At 40.6% G+C, this 22,160-nt stretch overlaps 1 protein-coding gene across 2 annotated transcripts in view; it reads left to right on the top strand.

Annotated features, from left to right (window-relative positions):
* The window catches only part of zfhx3b (zinc finger homeobox 3b), a 178,505-nt gene extending 171,171 nt beyond the window's left edge, over positions 1-7,334 (top strand). For both annotated transcript variants that reach the window (XM_088938737.1, XM_088938736.1), the window contains exon 10: positions 510-7,334. In XM_088938737.1, coding sequence (XP_088794863.1) covers positions 510-2,275 — 1,766 coding nt within the window. In that variant the 3' untranslated portion in view covers positions 2,276-7,334. The remainder of the gene's footprint in view (positions 1-509) is intronic.
* Positions 7,335-22,160: the final 14,826 nt, after the last annotated feature.

Raw genomic sequence — 22,160 nt, 5'->3', positions numbered from 1 at the left:
TTAGGTTAAAATCATCTTGAAGACAAATGGAGGACAGTGGCAGCCTTCAATGCTTAATCTGTTGCGTTCTTTACTGTTTAACCTGAGGAAGAGCATAGCACCTCCATCTCAGAGAAAAAGAAGTTTGAAAATGTTTATTTAAAATTGGAATGTTAATTTATAATCTTAATATCAGCATTTTCTTCAAGAGCCAAAGTATATAATAGTGACGGCACATGTAATAGGTTTATTCCATGCTGAAAAGAGAAGATGTTTTGGCTGTGGAGCCTTCTTCGGGTGTGACACGCAACGTGTGTCGCCCGAAGAAGGCTCCACAGCCCAAAGATTGTGTTTTCTTTCTTCTCTTTTCAGCATGGAATAAACCTATTACTTGTTCCTTTGCAGCCAACGCATGCTGACGCAGCTACCCACCTGAACTATATAATAGTGACTTCCACAATGCCTTTCAGGACAGCGGCCTACTAATTGTACTTTCTCTGTTGAGCCTCATCACTCTTTTTGTCTTGCAGCTTTAACGCCTCCAAAACCTCCAAACCTTCTGAGCATGCCTGGTGCCAGTGTCCCCTCACCCAGCCTCCCAACATCTGGACTACCCAACAAGCCTCCCTCCTCCTCCCTGGCCTCGCCCAACCCAGCCCAGGCCAGCACCTCTACCCCGCACCCTGCGCCCACCTCAGCAGCCACCCCGCTGGGCCCTCGGCCCGAACCCCCCAAAGAGCGTGACACGGAAAGGGGCAGAGACAAGGAGAAGCCCAAGGAGAAGCCGGAGCAGACCCCTACACCGTCCTCAGCAACGAGCACCCCAGCTCCCCCCACTGCTGCTGCCAGCGCTAAGAAAGAGAAGCCGGACACCGCTGTCCCTGCCACTTCCATGCCAACGCCTGGCATGGAGTACGTGGTGGATCCTGCCCAGCTCCAAGCCCTGCAGGCTGCCCTAGCATCAGACCCCACAACTCTGCTCACCAGCCAGTTCCTGCCCTACTTCATGCCAGGCTTCTCGCCATACTATGCCCCCCAGATACCCGGAGCTCTTCAGGGTGGCTACTTACAGCCAATGTATGGTATGGAAGGCCTATTCCCATACAATCCTGCTCTGTCACAAGCTCTGATGGGACTGTCCCCAGGATCCCTGCTCCAGCACTACCAGCAATATCAGCAGAGCCTGCAGGAGGCACTTCAGCAGCAGCAGCGGCAGCTCCAGCAGCAGCAACAGAAGCAGCAGCAGCAGCAACTTCAGCAGCTCCAGCAACCCAAAGCAAGCCAAACTCCAGTTCCCCCTCTACCCCCGGGGGCCCCAGACCACAAAGAACCTGCCAAAGATCCAGCGAAAGCTGAAGAGCAGAAAGGCACTCCCTCCTGCGAGGCCTCTTCCTCCTCCTCTTCTTCCTCTTCCTCCTCTTCCCACCAGAACCCCCCCTCCGAGCAGCACGAGATGGAAAGCAAAAGCGCGGACCCCCTTCTTGACCAGTACATCGTCCCCAAGGTGCAGTACCGGCTGGCGTGCCGTAAGTGTCAAGCCGTCTTCAGCAAAGAAGAGGCAGCCGTCAGCCATCTGAAATCGATCTGCTTTTTCGGTCAGTCTGTGGCGAACCTGCAAGAGATGTTGCTTCGGATCCCCAGCGGCGGCGGCGGCGCAGGGGAGGGTAGTCTCTTCGACTGCCTGGCCTGCGAAACCACGCTGGAAGGGGACGAAGCCCTGAGTCAACACCTGGAGTCGGCCTTGCACAAACACAGAACAATCAAGCGATCAGCCAGAAATGCCAAAGAGCACGCTACTAGTTTATTACCTCACTCTTCAGCCTGCTTCCCCGATCCTAACACCGCATCTACCTCGCAGTCTGCCGCTCACTCTAACAACAGCCCCCCTCCCCCGCCCACGACAACAGCTACCACGCCGTCCTCTTCTGTGTCTTCATCCTCGTGCTCCTCCTCCTCCACCACCCCGCCACACGCCACAACCGCTGGCAAACCCTGGTCCCAGGCCCCTTTCTCCAGAGCTTTAGCTGGGAAGCCCAATGCCACTTCTTCTACTTCTTCTTTTCCTCCAGTATCCTCACCTTCAACGGTTACCTCAAGTTCATTGAGCACCTCAGGGGTTCAGACCTCGATACCAACAGACGTCTTTACCGACGAGTCTGACTCTGACAGCAGTCAGAAGTCTGCAGACAGGCTGGGCCGGCCAGCAGAGGAGCCACAGCAGCCCAGCTGTCTCAAAGACAGTAGTAGTTGTAGTAGTAATCTCGCTAGCGTAGGAACGGACTCCATCAGATTGTAAAAGAGCTTTCAACGATGGACAATGTTTAAAAAAATTTTAAAAAAACACATACAAAAACAAAAAAAGCAGCGATGTTAAAAAAAGTTTAAAAAATATACAAACCAATTTCAGAAGAAAAAAATGTGTAAAGACTAACTGCAATTCCAAAGCTTGTAACCAAAAATTAAATGTTAGTGGATTGTTTTCCCATATTAACATGCTGGTTTTCATTTCTTTCAACACAAATATATATATATAAACGGATCACTGCAGTTAAGTTTTTGGATACTGTTAGAAGTGGAATGCTGTATAGCAAAGAACTGCCTCAGATGATATTCAAATAGCCCCCCAAAAACCCCTACCTACAAAATAAATCTTTGCAAGACAGGTTTTGCCTTGGTTACGTTTTTGTCCCCAGTTAATAGCACAGTATAAAAAGCCAGTATGTACTGTATGGGAGAATAGTCTTACATTTACAGTTTTCTTGCTATCTAAGCGTTCAGATACCAATGGCTTGCTAAAATAAAAAAATAATGTAATGTCTATTTTATTCTCAGGTCAACAGCTCACAACCTTTTTTCTGTTACAGAAATTCATTCTTTTCTAATTTTTGTTCCTAACAGGAAAACAAAAGTTGTTTTTTTTAATGATTAATTTAACAGGCAGAAAGTATTAAAAAAGAGAAAATATTATAAAGGCATAGCTTTCTGGGGATTCAAAAGGGTAGCTGATCTGCTGAGTTTAAACATTTTAAATAATTTCAGAGGGGAAAATTAGCACTCCCACTTTACCCAGACACAAAGAGTGTTGCGGACTTGTAGGTGAAAAAAAAAAGATTTTTTTAAGAAAAAAAAACTTTCTGTATTTATGATAGATATGAACATTTTTGGTGTTAAGTAGATTGTTGCATTGGAAATGAATTTAAACAGTATGGTAGATTGAAAAAAAACTTTGTGTACATTTAGCTTTTGTATCGTCCAACTTAAAAGCGCTTCATTTGATGTTGTCTTGGTCATTCCAATAGGCTAGATTTAGGAGCAGTACTGATCTATACTTCATTTCTGTCTTATCCTCAGCTTTTGTTCACCCTACCACCATTCACTGATATGGTGGGATACTTTATTTTGTAGGGACTGAAACAAGTGAAAATTTTCTTCTTTTTTTTTGGTCACTACAATACTGACAAAAAAGAAAAAGAAATATTGGGGTGAAACTTTGAAGAAACTATTTAATTATTTAATTGTGTTACCTTTGTGCACTTAACACTGTCTGACTTTTGCTCTTCCTCTCTATTCTCTCGTTTTTTTTTCTTTTCGCTCTGCACTTGTAGATTTGGAGATGGTTACTACTCCTCTTGTGCTACAAAAGCAGATCTTTGTTCTTCGTGTAGTGTGGCTGCAGTCTGTTTTGTTTTAATTTTGAACTTTTTTTTTTCATTGTCATGGATGAAAATGAAAAAAAATAATAATTCTCATGCTTTAAAACAAAAAAAAGAAAATCCAAAGACAAAACACTTTCACCATTGGTGCATAAAGATGAGAAAAAGAGGCTTCTTTATACTTGAGAATTTGTTGCTGTTTTTAAGGAAGAGAAAACAAAGTTTAAAAATAAAAGAATAAGCATCAGAGTTGCCGTTTTTGCTTCTTTGCAAGCAGACAGGTGGCTTTTTACGTAAAATAACAAGAATACCAAATACCAAAAAAAGGGCCCTTGTCCTAGCATTGTGGAGTAGCACCATAATAGAGCCATTGCAGTTTGTAAGATAGAAGTTAAAAACGCTCTTTGTTAAACTTGGGGCACATGTGTTATGTTAATCTAGACATTTTCATTTCTGTCACACACAAAAGTCCATTTTTTAAGAAAATGTATAAGGTCTGGTCTCTGAAGACATAAGTTTTGCTGCTAATGTAGTTTTTTGAAAAGAAACCTAGATGCATGCTAATTTTGCTTTTTGGCTAAGCTTTAACAAAACAGAAACAATAAACCAATTTTCCCTGCCTCTGCAATTTTCTTTTTTTCTTTTTTTTCCTTGTTGCAAAAACGGAACTTTGAAGACTGTGAATATACGTTCCAAAGGACAGTTTGGCTGACTTTCTATTTTCCTTATGTTTAATTTTATTATTTTTAAACCAATGTTGAAAGCCAATGATCTATATTGTTTGTACAGAACAGTGCATTCCAAAATACCACGTTGAAGAGTTTGTCTTTTTTTTAAAAAAAGCAAGGACTGATTTTTTTTTTTGTTATTTGCAAGGTGACTGTAAGCTGTTGTGTAAATTTAGAATCCTGGTTTGCAAAGCATAAGGACTCAAACTCCCTCTTGTCTAGTTCTGGTGTTGGGAGATTAAAATCTCTAGAAACAGAAAGGATGTAGCCCATTGAAAAGATTACCAAGAAGTACAGGTCACCAAAACATTACACACTTGGTACGGATCTCTGTTTATTCCAGTTGACTGTTTTCATGACTCTCAATGCCCAACAAGTTACTGAAGGAAATAGTTGCTGTCTGCAAGTAAGTCTGAAGAGGAGGGCTGCCTCTCTCCTTGGAAATAAACAACTAGGGGCTCTTCCGAGGTTTCTGAGCAGTTCTAAGCCATTTTCAAATATGAGCTGTTGACAAAAGACTTCTAAGGAATATTTTGATCCAAAGCATAGAAACTGGTATTTTGAGATGTCCCTGAAAGATTTTGGAACATTTTAAAGGTGTGTCAACACCTTTTACTCCAAAGAGGTCACTCCCACAGCTGGTGGATGAAAATGTTATGGTTGTGCTCAATGAACCCCCCCACCACTCTCCTTTACAAAAAAAGTAGCTTAGAAAAAATAACTACTGAAAATGAGTTTTGCCCCATTTTCTTACTTTCCTCACACCACAATCACAGCTATGTGGAAATTTGAACAGCTGAAGCGATTGGAAGCAGCATGCCTTTAGTTCTTGAGTGTGTACAGTTCAGCCTGCATTAAGCAACACCACAGTTCAGAATAAGTTTGGAATTAAAAAGAAATAAGACATAAATGTCTCAGAGCAATGTGATTTGGTGTTAACACTTCCAGACGCAAAAGAAATTGGCTAATTTGGTCAGTAGGTTTGCCACCCCTGAAATAATCCAAAATTCTGGTCTCTTAACATATTGTATGTTTGTTTTTTAAAACAAAACCAATGTTGTACAGTTTATTCTTTAATACTTTTTCCTTTTCATAGTTATGTTTTTTCATATAACTATTTGTGTGTAATTTGGTTTCTGTATATTACATTGTTTTTCTCATATAAAATTAACATTTAACACTAGCTTTATATTTGAATTGCTGAAGTTTTCTTTTTTATTCTTTATACTATGACCTGGCCACTTTATGGTGTAATAATGTCTCCTATATTTTTGTGTTTTTAAAAGACTGTTTGAATTCTTGTTTCCAAAGTTTATTCTGTTCTGGGCTCCTTTCTGTGTAGGAAGAGGTCAAGGTCTTTGCACCAGATTCAAGAAGCATGAACTGTGTGTTTCCTGCAAGAGCCCTTTTCATTTTTTTTGTTTGTTTCATAATGTTATTTTATTTTTACAATTGTTTGAGTGTAAAAGGCACCAAAAGTACTGAACCGCGAAGCTGGATTAAAAAAGGAGGTGAAGATTTTAAAAAGAAATAATAATATTGAAAATAATAATAGTAAAGCACTGAGCAGTTTTTATTTTAAATTAAATATATGAATGTGGCCAAAGCTTTATGCAGTTTAAAACAAAAAAAAGGAAATTTTAAGGTTGTGCCCCACAAAAGTGTATATTTTATTGTGGCACGAGACACAAGAAGACAGCTGGATACTTTTGAAAGAAACGTCAACACGCCGACATCCGCGATAATTCATGAACGTTTTACAAGAAAATACAAGGTATTGCTCTAGAGGTAATCTTTTTGCCCACTGTGAAAATAAACATGTATACATATATAGATATATTTAAAAAAACAAGACATCAACCTTTTTGTTTAAGAAAAAAAAAATAAAAAAAATGAAAAAAAGAACTTTGGGCAGTTTTGGAGAGATCACATGAGGTGAATGAGAAGGCTACTTTGGAATCTGGTGGGCACACCAAACTGGGATGAGAGCCAAACGCAGGTGGTCGTGGCTCCACTTATCAAGGCATTCTTTTCCGGAAGAAAATTAAGAGAATGGAATGGACTGTAAAGCCGAATGGAGATGTAAAACTGAAACGTGGAAAAGCCGAACATTGGTAGTTGGAGCAACAGCTCTCCACTTCAGCACTGCTTCTGCTTTGCATTTCCCTATTATTTTTCTTGTCTTGCTCCAGAACCGGAGGAACAGTGTCGCTTTTTTTCCCCTTGTTGGCGTCGATGTTGTTGCTCTTTGTCCAACCCCCTCCTTCACCACCACTTCTTCCACACCGCCTACCCCCTCTTCCTTTCCATCATCGACGAACGGCACACTCCTGTCACGCAGCAAGCTTTCTTCTGGAGTCAACCAATCCCATTGCACCGTTAACTGGTTTCGGAGCAGAAGGGAGGGTTTTGTAGTTTTCATTCCTAAAGAAAGCTGTTCAGAAACGCAAACCAACCAACCACATGCTCCAATTTCAAAGACGAACTGTTACATGGAGCCCCGATCCTTTTGTGACTCCTGGTGCCACAATGTTTATTTTCTTTCGGTTGTTTATTCTGTACTTTTATTTTTTGGTCTTTTAATTATTCCTCCTCTGAGCCTCACACAGGATGGCTCCGTGGTTCCAGTTGGCCCACCTGAGGGTAGAAAAAAACAGCCTTGCAATGTACAAAAAAGAGCAAGTTAAACCAAAAATGTTGTTCTTGATGTCTTTTCTATACTGTAGTCTTGTTAGCTTTTTTGTTACTGTAATTATATGATGAAGATTTCCAAACTGTACCAAATTACATGGAGACTAACATACAAAAACCACATGGAACTCCAAACTTTTAAAGAAGAGAAACTTTTGTCACAAAAACCTTGTTGTCCTAGTTAAGTTGATTGTAGATGGTAATTGAATATACTCCTTTGAAAATATTTCATCAAGTATGTTTCTTGCTCATTGTGATACATTAAAAAAAGTATGAGCAAAAATGACTTGGTGCCTGTGTTACTTTCTTGCAAAACTCGCCTTAACAGGAGTTATACTGTATATACCCTTCCTTCTAATAGTTAAGCCCCAAAATGCTTTAATGCCTTAAATACCTTAAAGTCAGCCTGTGTCTGTATCCTGGGAACCTCATCTGTGGAAATTCGGCTGACAATTGAGTTTAATTTTCAGAATCCCTAAAACTCGGAAGTCTCACTGTTGTATTTGCTGACCTCAGTTATTTCACTTTGAAGAACAGCTGATCAGTATTTACCAGATGCCTTGTTTGATTCACTTTGACCTGCAATACTAAATGAGAATGTAATGAATCTATGCAAATCACCTCCTGGTGATTAACTGCAGGATAGGGAATCCAATGGAAACATTTCTGGCATAATTACCAGAATATTGGATCTTAAAATCAGTGTGATCACTATTCTTCACCTATGTTTTGCAGTTAAAACTTTTTAAAAATGTTCGCCGAAGAACCAAGGGAGTAAGAATGTTTCCAATGTAGAAATCTTTGCACAGCCATCTCATGGTTATCCATATGCCCTTTACTTCTTCACTTCTGACAGTCTTCAGAAGCTGAGGAATGCTTCATAGTAGAAATGGTGGACATGTTTGTGGCCCAGTGCTCAGCACTCCTCCTTGGTGGTCTGACCATAATCTGGGTTATGAGGTTATTGGATAGTTAGCCGTATTTAGTAATTGTTTAGACATTTTTTTACAATGTAAATAATCCAAATTACAGAACTTAAAGAGATAAGAAGCATGGAAAAGGGAGAAAAGGCCAAAGCTAATTAAAAGCTTGATTAAACAGCTACGTCTCAAGGTTTAAAAACAGTAAAAGAGTTTACATTTTTCGGAGTGGCTGAAAGCGTGTGCCCCAAGACGCGTGGACCTATAAGAGGGTGCTGCTAAAAGGTTTGCCTCAGCAGAGAATAGAGCCCTGCCTTGGCACCATCCATAGGGAATAATGAGAGGTGCTAAGTATTGTGGGAATTTGGTGTGTAGAGCTTTAAGAGTTAAAAGTAAAATTTTGAACTGAATGCGTTGAGTAATGGGGAGTCAGTGAAGATGTGTCAGAATTGGGGTGACGTGGTCACGGAGCCTTGAACGCATTGGAAGTCGAGCAGCTGAGCTTTGGACCCTTTAACGATTATTCAGAGAGCAGGTAGGGAGACCACTGTAAAGGCTATTGCAGTAATCCAGCCAAGATGCGATGAAGGCATAAAATCAGGGTGTAACAACTGAGATGAGATTTAAACCTGACTCCTCAGAGTCCACTAGGGTTCATGTATAACATCTTTCTTAATTCAGTCTTGCTATCACAATAAGGCCCACATCCCCAATACAGCAGGTGCTTGATCGCTTGCATTGGAGTGTTCAGTTGTAAGGCCTTTTCATTAAAGCCACCAACTTGTTTTCTGTCCACCAGAGGCTCTGTGAGTGACAGCAGCCAGCTCAGCCTGACAATCTCCTGCAATGTAAGTAAAGTGCCAGTTTTCTTCAGAGCACAATTGGGTAGTGGGGATGTAAAAATGGAGATCTTCACATTAGAGCTGATTGGCAAATTATGACTTTAATATTGAGTTTATAATTTATGTATCTGCCAGAAGCTGTGTGAGTATCGTGTTCCTGTATCACATTGAAATACAGTATGTTGAGTACTTGAAATTATGGTATTTATGGGTATGAATGGGTTGGCAGAGAAGTAATAGTCCATGGCAGAGAAGGGCTCTTGCGTATTACGGAGCTCAGGTGAATAGCTAAGACTAAACATATATGTATTTATATCTACATGTCTTTAATGTGGATGTATGCCAGCAGTTACATCACCCCCTGCAACTCACAACTAGCAACCCACTGTAGCTCAGCCGGTGTGAGCCTGGTCAGTACTTGGATGGGAGACCTGGGAAAGCTAAGGTTTGCTGCTAAAAGAGGTGTTAGCGGGGCCAGCAGGGGGTGCCCACCCTGCGGACTGTGAGGGTCCTAATGCCCCCAGTATAATGACAGGAACAAAAAAAGGTACCATCCTTCGGATATGTAAAACCCAAGTCCTGACTCTCCATGGCCATTATTAATCCCAGGGCGTTTCTCAATCCCAGGGTGTTACTCCGGCGTCTTGGCCAAATTTCCCATTGGCCCTTACCAATCATGGCCTCCTAATAATCCCCATCTATGATCTGGCTTCATCAATCTGCTCTCCTCTCCACTGATAGCTAATGTGTGGGGAGAGTACAGATGCACTATGGCTGCCGTCGCATCATCCAGGTGGGGCTACACATTGGTGGTGGTGGAGGGGAGTCCCCATTACCTGTAAAGTCTTTGTCTAGTGTGTCCAGAAAAGTGCAATGTAAGTGCAAGCAATTATTATTAAAGAGAACGAGGCATGATCATTAAGTGTGAGGACAGGTGAATGTCCTTGTTTTGACAGGTCGATACTCCTGTATGGTAAGAAGAAATGATATACTTCCATAAGAAGTGTACCTATCTTCAGTCTTCTGGTTTTAAAGAGCTTGTGTTTAGGGACAATAGTCATAAAAACAAGAGGAGGCCATTTTTCCTATCAAGCCTGTTTGATAGTAAGTAATTGGTCTGAAGATCTCATCCAGTCATTTCTTGAATGAAGCCAGGGTATCGGTTTTAACAGTCTGGTTGGGTAGCTGGTTTCAAACTCAAACAATTCCTTATGTTCTATGCAAATGAAAAAGACTTATGATCTCACATTAATAAGTAATACATATTTATAGTAACCCTTTATTCTCTGCTTCACTGTAGTTTTTCTGTTCTTGAAATTAATTGTACAAAAATACAGTGTACTATTCCTGGAAAAAAATGAAGTGTAAAAAAGTTTTAAAAATGAATGACTGAAAAAGATGCTCTCTTCTAATGAGCCAAATAGTGTGTTTTAGGAATTAGAAGAATATGGTGTTTTTATTTTAACCTTCACATTTCATTTCAGACTAGTGATTGCATACTGTATTTTCTCCGTTACTTTGGATATTTTGATACATAGGGTCTGATATGAGTAGGGAAAGCACAGCTTTTGTTAAATGTAGGCTCCTATCAGACTGCACAGCCTGTGATGAATGGACACGCTGAAGTCATTCTCTAGCCTAGTGGCTCCTCCTGAGCATTGCTTTGTGCCCGGAGGGAAACCTGGAAGCTCCCTGGGAGGCCAGTTTAGACTGTCTGAATGGTCACTGTTTGAGCTGCCACCTATATTTCACCTGGGGTCTCAAAACTTGGCAATAATTTTGATCTTAGTACTCGGATCTTGCAGCTTATTTGTGTTTATTGCTGTTAGTGTTGAGTAGTAGTGTTGTTTTTCCTCCATATATGAGGAATATCCATCAACAGGTTTTGTATTGTAGCTTCCCTTTAGTCATGCAGTGTGTATTTGACTTTAATGCTACATATATTCTCTTTTGTGAGAGAAAACTGAATTTTTGCACAAAATCATGGCAGGGGCTACGATTTACGTCAGATCTCCCCAGCAGAGATCAGAACCTTATGTACTGAAAAGAAAAATGTACTATACAAGCCTATGGAGAATTTGTTTTCACAAAGGGGCGAGCTCATATTCATTGTTGCATGGTGACATTTTGTGGGAGATCTTCCATCCTTCTACAGAATGTGGTTTAATTCTTTTTGCTGTATTGCTGTATGATATACATATGGAAACCTTTGCCCATCTTCTAAGACCACTTAGAAGGAAATTACATGTAGTCTAGGGCACAATAAATCCATTAAAATAGTTCTGCAATTTTATTAGTTTTTAACTTGACATCTGTAAGACAAAAGTGTCACTACTTGTTAAAGTTCCCTGTTTAAACATTTTCCTAAAATACTCGGCACATTTGATGCAAATTGTCTTCAGAGGAAGAAGAATTTTGAAAGTGTAGAATTGAGGAGTATGTGCAAAACTTTTAAGATACGGTGAAATGCATCTGTGTTTGCTTTTAAGCAATTGCTTGACCATTGTATGCAGAATCTTTATGGAACTGATTAAAGCAGTACGTTACCCTAGCTGTGTAAAATCATATTCTGTAAAGAAATTAATGAATATATGCACAGCAGGATCGGAAAAAATAATGTCACCCTCTGTTTAGAAACACACCTTTCAACTAATTTAAAAAAAAAATTGGCAGTTTGATTTTCTCCCTCCTTCTCCCAGTAGATTTTGCCAGTGGAGTGAATAAACTAAATCAGCAGCTTTCCTTGTAAAAAGAGTGGTTTGAGAAGGTCGTTGGGTACAGCGCAGTGTTTATACATGACATGAAACAAAAAAACCCTCCTTTCCTTGACCCAAAGGGGCGATCCACCCTTCCTGGTAGCAACAGAGCCAGATTCATTGGCCATGCTGAGCCAATTAACACACAACGTTACATCCCGAAGGAATTAAGAGAGCCCTAATAGGATCAGTGTGAAAAGCCAGGCAGCTTCCTTTTAACTCTATACCAGATGGCACCTACTCTCAGGGCATGCATTCTGCCAGTTCCTCCAAGTCACAGAGTGTGAAATTGGGTTATCGCCTCAGTATACTGTGGCCTTCAGTAAAGGGATTCTTCTTTTGAGCTTTCCTGGCCTCAAGGTAAAGACCTGACTTTAGGATACAGGACCACATCTAATTATCAGCCCTCACACACACGTCCTCACTCAATCAGATAGGCCACGGTCACTGACGAGGGCACTTCAGTGCACCAGCTAGGAAATTCAAGCACAGCATAATCTTCATCTTCCTGTTTGACTTACTATAGGTTGATCCAGCTCAGTAATTCATTGATTTTATTTTGGACTTTCCCAGTGTTAGTGCCATTAACATATTCGGGTTTTTTCTTACTGTGCTCACTTTCACATCCGAATAAAAGTTATCCTCTCTTATCAACAGACTGCTGGAGTACATAGCCAGAAATACAGACTGATTTACTCCAGTAATACTGCAGAAGTTGGTCATTCAAGAATAAGTCATTCTTGGTGTAGCTGATTTAGGGGAAAATTAATTTAGGGGAAAGAGAAGACTACCAAAAAAATAAAAGCTCATAAGCATTGTCAGAAGTGAAAAGGAGTTTTTTTAAGTTTCGTTTCTGTTCAAAGTTGGCACCAGCACTGCCAGCTGCTACCGCACAGAGATGATGAACACACGCTGGAGGTTAAACTGCAACATAGTTTGACTCTTTGATTGCACAATATGTTGCATTTTGCAAAGGGATAGTCACCCCAGCATGCTTTTGATCAACATAATGCTAATCCTGCTCTCCTAAACAGTGAGCCATTAACATGAACAGTAGTTGAAATGAAACCTGGATTTTACATGATCATTTAGTTCATAATGGCAAACACCATTCCAAATAAAGCAGAAGGGAACGTCAGTGCAAAATTTGCATTACTGTCAATTTAGAAATCGGCATAATTGTACAAACCACAGTTTAAATTTGTATTGACTTTTTTAGGTTTCGAAAACGGGCAGAAGTAAACGGTTCATATGTAACTTATACAGTGTAGTCTGAGTTTCATGTTCTATATACACGCTTTTTTCCCTACTCTCCATCCCTCTAGCCCCATTTGTTATCACTCTTTTCCTCCTCTATCAATCAGGATCGAACTGTGTTTGAGCTGTAAGGGCAGGTCAGGTTCACTCCATCACCCCTGACAAGAAAATGCAAGTGCATGGTTATGGATTTGGGCAAAGGGGATGCAAAAGAAAAAAAATGTTTTGTCTTAAATTCAACACCAGAATGAACTCATTTAAAAGGTCCATCGCCTCCAAGAGCCCAAATGTGCAATGTAAAGACTGATACGACTTTTGATCAGATCACTTTATCGGCCATACACAATCTCTTGTATTAGGAATTTGTCTTTTCGCACACCCCAGCTTGCTCTCCATGAGACACACAGACAGGTAGAGAAGCTTGGGGTCAGAGCGCAGGGTCAGCCATTTATACGGTGCCCCTGGAGCAGTTGGGGTTAAGGGCCTTGCTCAGGGGCGGAACGGAGTAGGATTCCTCTGCCGGCTACGGGTTACAAACTGGCAACCTTCCAGCCACAGGTGCAGATCCTTAGCCACAGAGCCACCGCACCGCCCCTGGCTGATCTTCGCTCTGAGCTAGACCTTATAGAGCAGAAGAGCAGACTGAAATGTATTCCCCCCATTGTCTATCGGTACACTCAGGGCCAATGAAACTTAACATAGATCATCCAACAACGAAACGAGTGAATGGGGGGACTATCCCAAGGTGCTCCAAATTTCACAATATACTGTATACTATATATGATCAAGAATTAGCTTTGAATGCCAAAGCCTGCTTCAGTAATGGGGGACAAGGAGCCAATTCCCCCAATTCCATAAGCAGAGACGCCGTGTGTTTAAACCCCTTTCAAAGGCCTGAGCTCCCCCATGGAAACCGAGTACATTCCTGCCCTGCTAACCCCCTCTTCCCTTTCCAGTGCCCTCTGCGGACCGCGGCCCCCCCAGGGAAGGTGGGGAGGTGGGGAGTGTGTCTTGGCAGGCGCTCGCGCTCGGCGGCACATTTCTTCCCCCTCTCACTCTTGTTCAGCAGGCGGACGAAGGATCAGGTGTCACAGTTTTCACAGCGCCTTCTGTTTCTTGTTAATGGGAAATGAAGTCCATCAGAAGGACTTTGACCAAAACTGAGCCGAAATCGGCCCTGGCAGGCAAAAATATTAGCCTGTGACGGCAGGCAGCGTATAACAGAGTGATCAGTGTTCCCCCCACATAATTAGGATAATATGTGCCGGGAATGTTGCTTTCCCTTGTAACCTCCCCTCCTCCCCACCCACTTTCCCCCAGATTACATCTGATGTTCGGGCAGAAACTAGAGTTGAACTACATTTCTAAAATCCAAAACGTTAAGAAACAATGGTGTTATTGCAAGACCTTAAAAAAGCCAGAGCTATAGCCTGACCCCTTCTGCTGGATCCCCGATGGATTTCATCAAGAATATTCCAAAGTTTGATTAACCCCTTTTGAGCAGATGAAAAAAAAACCCAACATCAGGTCAATATTTCTCTTAAACATCATAAAACCCAGCTTCCGATGTCAATCTTTTTTTCACGCAATGAATTTCTTACTGATCTGTTCTGTGTGCTGCAGTTCTGGGAAATAGATAACGTGCCTCATTGTCTCAGACAGTCAAAAAAATGTTCCCTCTTCCACTGGACTAGGTCCCAGTGTTCCTGCTGGTGCTCTTGTAAATGGTTCACTCTGCAGAAGTCCCAGTGACTGGCGTGATGTTATGTCTCTTCATTTATGGAACATGTTGTATCTGTAGTGCTTAAAATTCAATAAGCTGAGGTAAAATTCAACTAGATTTGTCATTAATGCAGTGCTGTAATTGTAGCTTTGAATCCTTGTTGTTTGGAATAGAATCCATGCGATTTCACAATGCTTGACCTTGCTTTACAGCAGTGGGCACAATTAAGGTAGAGCTAGGGAAGGTAAAATAGAGGATAAGTGCCAGTGTTTCAGGGAGCCGAGGGGGTCCTCAACATGAGCCTTTCAGACAAGGCTTCATATTTCACATAGCTTTGGGAAAACTGCCAGTTCAGAGAAGAATTATTAATACAATAATTGTTCTGAGACCTTTTGTCTTATTAATATTACTCCGACTCCAGTTTTCTTCATTTCTTTTTTTTTTCCTCCCTTTTCCTTAACTCAAATCAGTTGTTGTCTGTTGCTGCTGGAATGCCTGTCGGACTGGGGTCTGACCCTGAGCAGGCTGCTCTAATGATGGCAAGATGAAAGCACGGCTCTGATTCCCATGCCGGCCTGTTAGGGGGTGCAGGCCTGTGAAATAGGGAGATAATGGAGACCAGGTGTGCAGGCCTGAAGACCGTCTTCGGTGAGAGAGCTCCTCTCACAGAGAGTGAAGGAGAATTGCTGTTCCAGGAGCATTCCCGGCAACAGTGTGTCACATGGGAGGCAGTGAGTGAGGCCTTAAGCCATTACAAGACAGTTTGTCCAGCGTCACACGCGGTTACGCTGGGATGTCATCCCACTGCTTTGAACCATGCTTTCTGTGCTGTTACTGGTTATAAAACAGACAGAGATCTTGTAATTGCTCATACCCAGAGCTTTATTGAGAGCAATACTGTAGTTTTCTTAATATCACCTTACTGAATTATCTTACAGCCTTGTCTTGTCTGTCTCTTCACATTTAACTGCGAGTTTAAGTGGCTTTGAGGAACTTTACACGGTTGACTTAGTCTCCCAATAGCAGACGCATAGTTTCATTGAGAAGTTACAGTATACACAAAGGTGTTTGTTACATTGAGGGTTGTACTGTAGAGCACAGCTGAGAATTGCCAGTTAACACATTTTTTATGACAGCTGCACATTGTTATACTGTAAAAAACATTGCACAATTGCTTTATACAGCATTCAACAAATAATTATTTACCAAATGCAAAGTCAAATGTAGACAAACACTTACAATTTTTTTTTTTCATTTTGTGTGGTTCCATCCTTACTATTGCAGGTAAAACTTTTAGGGTGATCCATCAAGTTACATTTGGTTTTTAGCACTTAACATACTGTATATGTGTAATTAGTCCAAATGAAGAAGTTAACATCTGCAAGTACCTTTAATTGGGAACACCTCCGTTTGTTAGGCACTTACTCTGCACAGCCATAACTAATCTGGAATTTAAAAGTTTTGAAAGAAAGGTCAAGCAGATCAGTTGTAAAACTGTTTCTAATCAGACGAGACAGCTTCACAAAGCTGTCCTGCAATTACAGTGTAATTAAGGGGCAACACACGGAATAAAAATTGCCATCGAATGTAAATAATCTAAATCATTGTAAGCTCTTCCTGAAAGTAACCATTCTGTTAAGGAGGAATGTAGAACAAATAAAAACTCTGTTCCTAGTTTCAATGGCAAGCAATAGTGTGTAAATGCACTGCTGTATTACAGCCCCCTATCACCAGCAATGGCAGTCTGTGGCAGGGTTAGACTGACTCACAGAAGAAGAAAATCAAAAAGCTTCCAAGCTACAAAGAGCTTTTCAAAAAGCTTTATATATCATTTATATGAGGTCATTGAAAGCATGGATTCCGACATTATATTTATTGTACGCTACATACTTTCTGACTTGACTTGCACAGTACAGCAGGGGATAGCACTGTCACTTACAACGTTGAGGTCCTGTCTCCATAGCCATCCCTGTATGGAGTTTACATATTATCCTTATTGGAAAAAATGGATTTTCTCCAAGTATTCTGGCATCCTTCATATTCTCGTAGCATATTTAGATTCATTCTTTCTTGCAACTTGGAAGCAAGATACAATTAGGTGGCGGCAGTTTTTAGCTTGAAGATATTTTGCTTTTATTGCATGGTCACACTTACAAGTGTATCCTTCTCTTATCACATTTGGAAATAAAAGCTATGCCACCAAAGGCATTGCCAAAAGAGTACAAAGGACATACCTTTCTCTTGCCTCCAATAGGTAGCACATGAGAGACTGCATGAAAAGCAGTTAAGATTTGTTTCACATACATCTTTGTCATCTATACACACAATCTGAGGAACATGTGTGTGCTCTGGGTCCTACCACAACCTTATTTTGTCCTCTTCCATGTCATCTGAGCCTGAAGTGAACATTTTCAATACCACTGTATATACAGTCGTCTGTAGACACTCTTCAGAAAACAAGGAATGCACAGATCACTTACAGATGTTTTATAAGGTTAACTTTAATTTACTAGCATGCACAGTAAACGTTTTCATTCATCCATTTTCTGTCTGCTTTATCCAATAATAATCATGAGGTGCAGGGGCACTGGAGCTTATCCAAGTAAGCAACAGGCACAAGGCAGGATACACCATGGACGGGACACCAGTCCGTTTCAGGGCACACTTCAGTTTTTCCCAGTAGCCAATTAACCAGCATATCTTTGGAATGGGGGAGGAAGCCCACATGAACATGGGGAGGACATACAAACTCTACGCAGGCAGCACCTCAGGCCACCCCAGTAAGGGTTCCTTTCAATGTTAATCTTTATTTGTTACCTAACCCACATTCCAAAATATAAGTTACAGTTGGGATTTGTGAGTTTTCTTACTTCACAAAGTTATCAGACATCAGTTGTGTAGTTTCTAATGAAAGTAAATCTATAAATCTCCATAAAACAAAACAAGGATATGAAAACCTCATACTGTATAAGCAAAGACGAAAAAAGAAAACAAACACCCAATAAATTTCTTTCTGTTTTAATTAATGATTAGAGTGCATAAAAACAAATCTGGCACAAGTCTACTGTACAGTGCCTTTTTACTTGAAACTGTTTACAGGTTTTAGGAATTATTAGAGCAAAGGGCACTTTTGGCAAGCTGAAACTGTCCAATAAAAGGAAGTGAGATTGCACAGACAGATCCCTATTACTTTGTGAATTAGGTACTGGGAGGATAATAGTGAGCTGTTATTTTCAGGCAAATGATCATTTAAAATCACAATTTTCACTTTTTTGTACTTTAAGCACGTGAGCATCCTGATGCAATGAACATTGACTTCAAACTAATGATTGTAAGGCAGGGCTCTGGCAAATTGTCATCAAGGCCAGTTATTGGCAGTTTTCTGACCACTTTTTGGCAAAAAAAAGCAAAGGCCTCACCAACGTGAAAGGTTTTAAGTTCTGTAGCGACGACATCTACACTCTTGAAAGCCTGAACTTTAGAAAAGTTGCTGAGTGGTATTTAAAATTAATGAGAAACACATTAGTCCCCCAAACACCCTGACTCACTTTCAATTTCAGTTAAAGTGTAGAAGAGGAAGTGGAAAGAGACCACTGTAGTGTTTGCAGACACTGTGTCCCACCTGAGAGAATATTGACTCATCGATTCATTAATTATGCCTGAGTTACTCAAAGAAAGCTATTCTTCTTTTACTTCATTCCCTTGTGCCCCACTTTGTGACTGTCCTAAACTGATCTTGACTTCATCTTCACCTACGTTCAGAACTGAGCAGTTCCACTTCTCACACCTACATGTAGATCACAATCTATCACTTTCACTAAAATGTTAAGTATTTTGTGTGACCTCACACAGGAACAGGATATACCTCTGTGTCAGCCTCTAATCAGCTCTAGCCCTCAGTGTTCAAAACTGAAGCCTAACGGTGAACAATCTTCTAGCTTTTACACTGCTGTTCAGAACTGTGGCCCGGCATTAACTTAGTGACTGAAAACAACAGCTTTCAAGCCTTTAATTGAGTATTCTAGCCACTGAACAACTCATGTCAAATATAGTTCACAGTACAGTTCACCACTGAATTACTGAAAACACTCCAGCCCATCCCACCGACTCCAAACCGAATATTTTACAATCCAGCACTTTAACCACTAAATACACAGCAGCTCATGGCAGACTCTAAATACCAAGCAATTATTTTGCCTTAGGAGTTATGGATTTGGGATAGGGAGAGCCTTCTTCATATGGTAGTCAAGGAGATTCCACTGTCTTGACAGAGAAACGTCGTGGTACCAATTCTCCTCTGAGCCTGCAAGCAACTACTTTTCATCGAGATGCACACTTCTTATATCTGCACATCCAGGCAGAAATAATAATTTCAACTGGGTAGCCCACATCAAAAATTCTACCATTCTACTTCCAATCCATTTACAACACAATAGGTACTGTATATAAATGATGGTTTTTCTCTGCATACTTGTACAAACTGGTACGATTCTTCAGCGCAGGCTTAAGAAATTTAACACATTCTTCTAGGGTAGCTCCACCAACTCTACTTGTATGTGTCACTGTCTACTGAGAAAAATCAGAAAGTGTGTAAATTACAAAGCAAAGTGAGTTGTCTTCATGTCTGATACTGATTGTTTTGCCTTGTTTGTAGCTGTAACACAGATTGGACAGGTGACGTGTCAGTCGCCCATGAATCTGTGTAAGGTATTGAACAGCTCAGGAGGTAAGCAGGTCGTGGCAAAGACTCGAACCCTGGTTCCTGGCTTCAAAGGCAAGTGCCTTAGATCATCACCGAGGCAGAAACACATTTTCATAACCACATGCCTCCCAGGAGGTCTACACGTTACACTGTAATTCTCACAGGACTAAAAATCAGACTTTTGGTAATGGTTCAAACATAGCCATTACCAAATTATTATTTCACAGTTCTTTTAAATATTTTTTATTTAAATTATTTTAATGCCATGCAATTACTTTTTACACTTTATTGGTATTTATTTAAGTAAATGTTTCTTGATACATTTTCTGATTTACAGTATGTACCTTTTTAGGTATGTCTAGCCTATGAATGTGATCATGGGCAATTTTGGAAATTTGGAAATTGACCAAATCGTTTTCTGGAACAGGTGTAATTACTTTGTATTTAACAGACATGACGTAGGTGAGTTTATTATGCTGGCTAATATTTGCCATCAAAAGGCTTGATCTGTAGTGTGTGTACTAGGAACGCATTAGCAGACTATGTGACCATTTTGGGAGCAGTACAAGCTCTACATTTAAATTGCAGGTTTTGCCCCAGAATGTAGAAACTGTGTTGTGGCATTGTGTGCCATTCCTCTTGTAGAACCTGGACAAGCAGATGCCTGTTCACTGGCCTCTGAACCCTAGATGCCTCCCTTTGTCCCAGTGGATCCTACAGTTGTTCAATGGGGTGAACACTCAACTCAACTCTGGCTGGTAAGGCGTTCTTGGCATACCGCACAACAGCTAGTGTAGAGTTCTGCACTTCTCTGCCACAGTCTCTGATGTTCATCATGGTGGGCCACACAAAATGTTGCTGTGGAGGACATGGCTTCAATGATACAGAGTCAGTCTGAGGTTTCTTGGTCCAGCCCCCAACATAATGATGAAGGCATTGTTCTCTTGATAAGTGGGGCATTTTGGTTCCTTTCTGTGCTTTTCTTTCTTGATTTTCACCAGGCTGGACAGTCATGAGGTTAAATCCCCTCATCACTTGTGCCCAATCAATCTCCCCACTAACAGGATGATTTAGTGATTATGCAACTCAAGTGTATTGCAGGCCGTCGTCTCAAATGATACAGTGAATTAATCAGAATCATTTCCAAAACATTTAATCAATATTTAAAATCTACTTTGTTTTTCTCCAAGAATACCATGCATAAATAGAGCAATACAATTATTTTGTTGCTCGGTATATTTGTCAGCGTATGAAACGAAGTGAGATGCAGGAAATACATTTCCTCTTACAATTTGAGTGCGATTTACAGGACCTGCTTCATCTCTAGGTCATGTTTTATTAAACATCTGCCTGATTTTCTTTCCCCTGCAGAAAACCCCTTTTGTTTTCAAGTTGAAGTGCATTTTAGAAGTTTTATTTCAAAATGTTTTAAAGGTCATATTGAAAAATTATTTTACTTATGCACCTACAATATATACTTATGAATAGTCAGGGTTTTGTACCATCACCATGTACATTATTATAATTGCGGACACCAACAATTATATACTGTATGTTGCTGCAATTGTCTACTATGGTTGTGCAAGTTACATGAGTTTATTTAAAGTGTAATAAAATTGGATATCATGTTATTTTTTGTACACCTTGGTACATTTGATCTTTTTTTTTTCTTCTTTCATTGCATCCTCTGTAGCATTTTCAACGGCAGCAAACCAGGACAAAGTAATACTTCTCCTGACCCACCCTGTGTTCCTGCCTGAGCTCTCAAGCATTGGCACAAAGTGTACCCTGCAAGTGGCAGACCCAGGAAAGTTAATAGGACCCCCAGAGTATTTGACTCTCCCTCCATGAATACAGGTTTTGGGTCTCTCTACTGCAGTACATTGTTCATTCCCTTGTCATCCTTTGTCCTGGCTATAACACAATCTTTTTTTTTCTTCTCATGCTTCAGTGATAGAAAATCTGGGGCTCCTCAGTATTGGGCAAAAGCTGTTGTCCAGGAACCTTATCCTCACAGAAGAGCAATCCTTTTCGTGATAAGGTTTATTTTAAATGTGAACTTGAAGCCAGGAAAAAAAAGCACCTGTCCACCTAGACTGACAGTGGCACAAGTACAATGTTCTCGTCTAATAAATAACAAATTAAATTGCTTTAAAAATTGTTAAAACTTAAGACAATTGAGATGAAGAACTATGAAGGGCATAGCCACCCTGATTGATCCTAGGCCTACCCAATCAGTCCAACGTAATTTAATATTTTTCCCCTTGTTTGCGTTACATGATTTGCTTTTTAATGTTACGTGTTTTTATTTTTTTTATCGTATGTGATTTGCTATTGTCTCGCTGTATCTTTTGTGACCAATAAGAAAATTATTGTAAATGTCGTGGGGCGGTGCATGCGTAGCTGTAGCCTAATTGCCTATCGTTGTCCTCAGACACTGTTAGAGCTATCTAGCGCTAGGTTTTTGGTTTATTAGCCAACATGGCAAAACAAATGAATAAGTCTACGTTTTTCAAAAAGCCGCCTGTAGAAGCCCAGACCAGTCCCGAAACAAATAAGACACATGAGATGCTACAGGCATCTTGGGTTTTAAGGAGAACAGCCTGGCTTCCCGAATACAAGTGTTTCTGGACCGCAAGGGGCAGTGCACGCGTTTGCTTGTAGCAGCTCGATACACGCTCGAACTGTAGGAGTTAAGCACGAAGAGGTTCTAAAATTTCTCCTGTAAACTAATTACATGTTTTGGAATGCATGAATAGCATTAAGATAATACTGACGATAAATGCCCTGCAGTTTACGTGAACGACGTTTACACAACTGAAATACATCCAAACTATGTATTGGACTCTTTTATTAGCAGAACATTCTTGTAATTAAAGGTACGATGAATTGGTTAGCACTGTTAACAA

This window comes from Atractosteus spatula, chromosome 21 (genome assembly GCF_055471065.1).
Source record: "Atractosteus spatula isolate fAtrSpa1 chromosome 21, fAtrSpa1.hap1, whole genome shotgun sequence".
Lineage (NCBI taxonomy): Eukaryota > Metazoa > Chordata > Actinopteri > Semionotiformes > Lepisosteidae > Atractosteus > Atractosteus spatula.
This window is presented reverse-complemented; position numbering and strand designations above follow the sequence as displayed.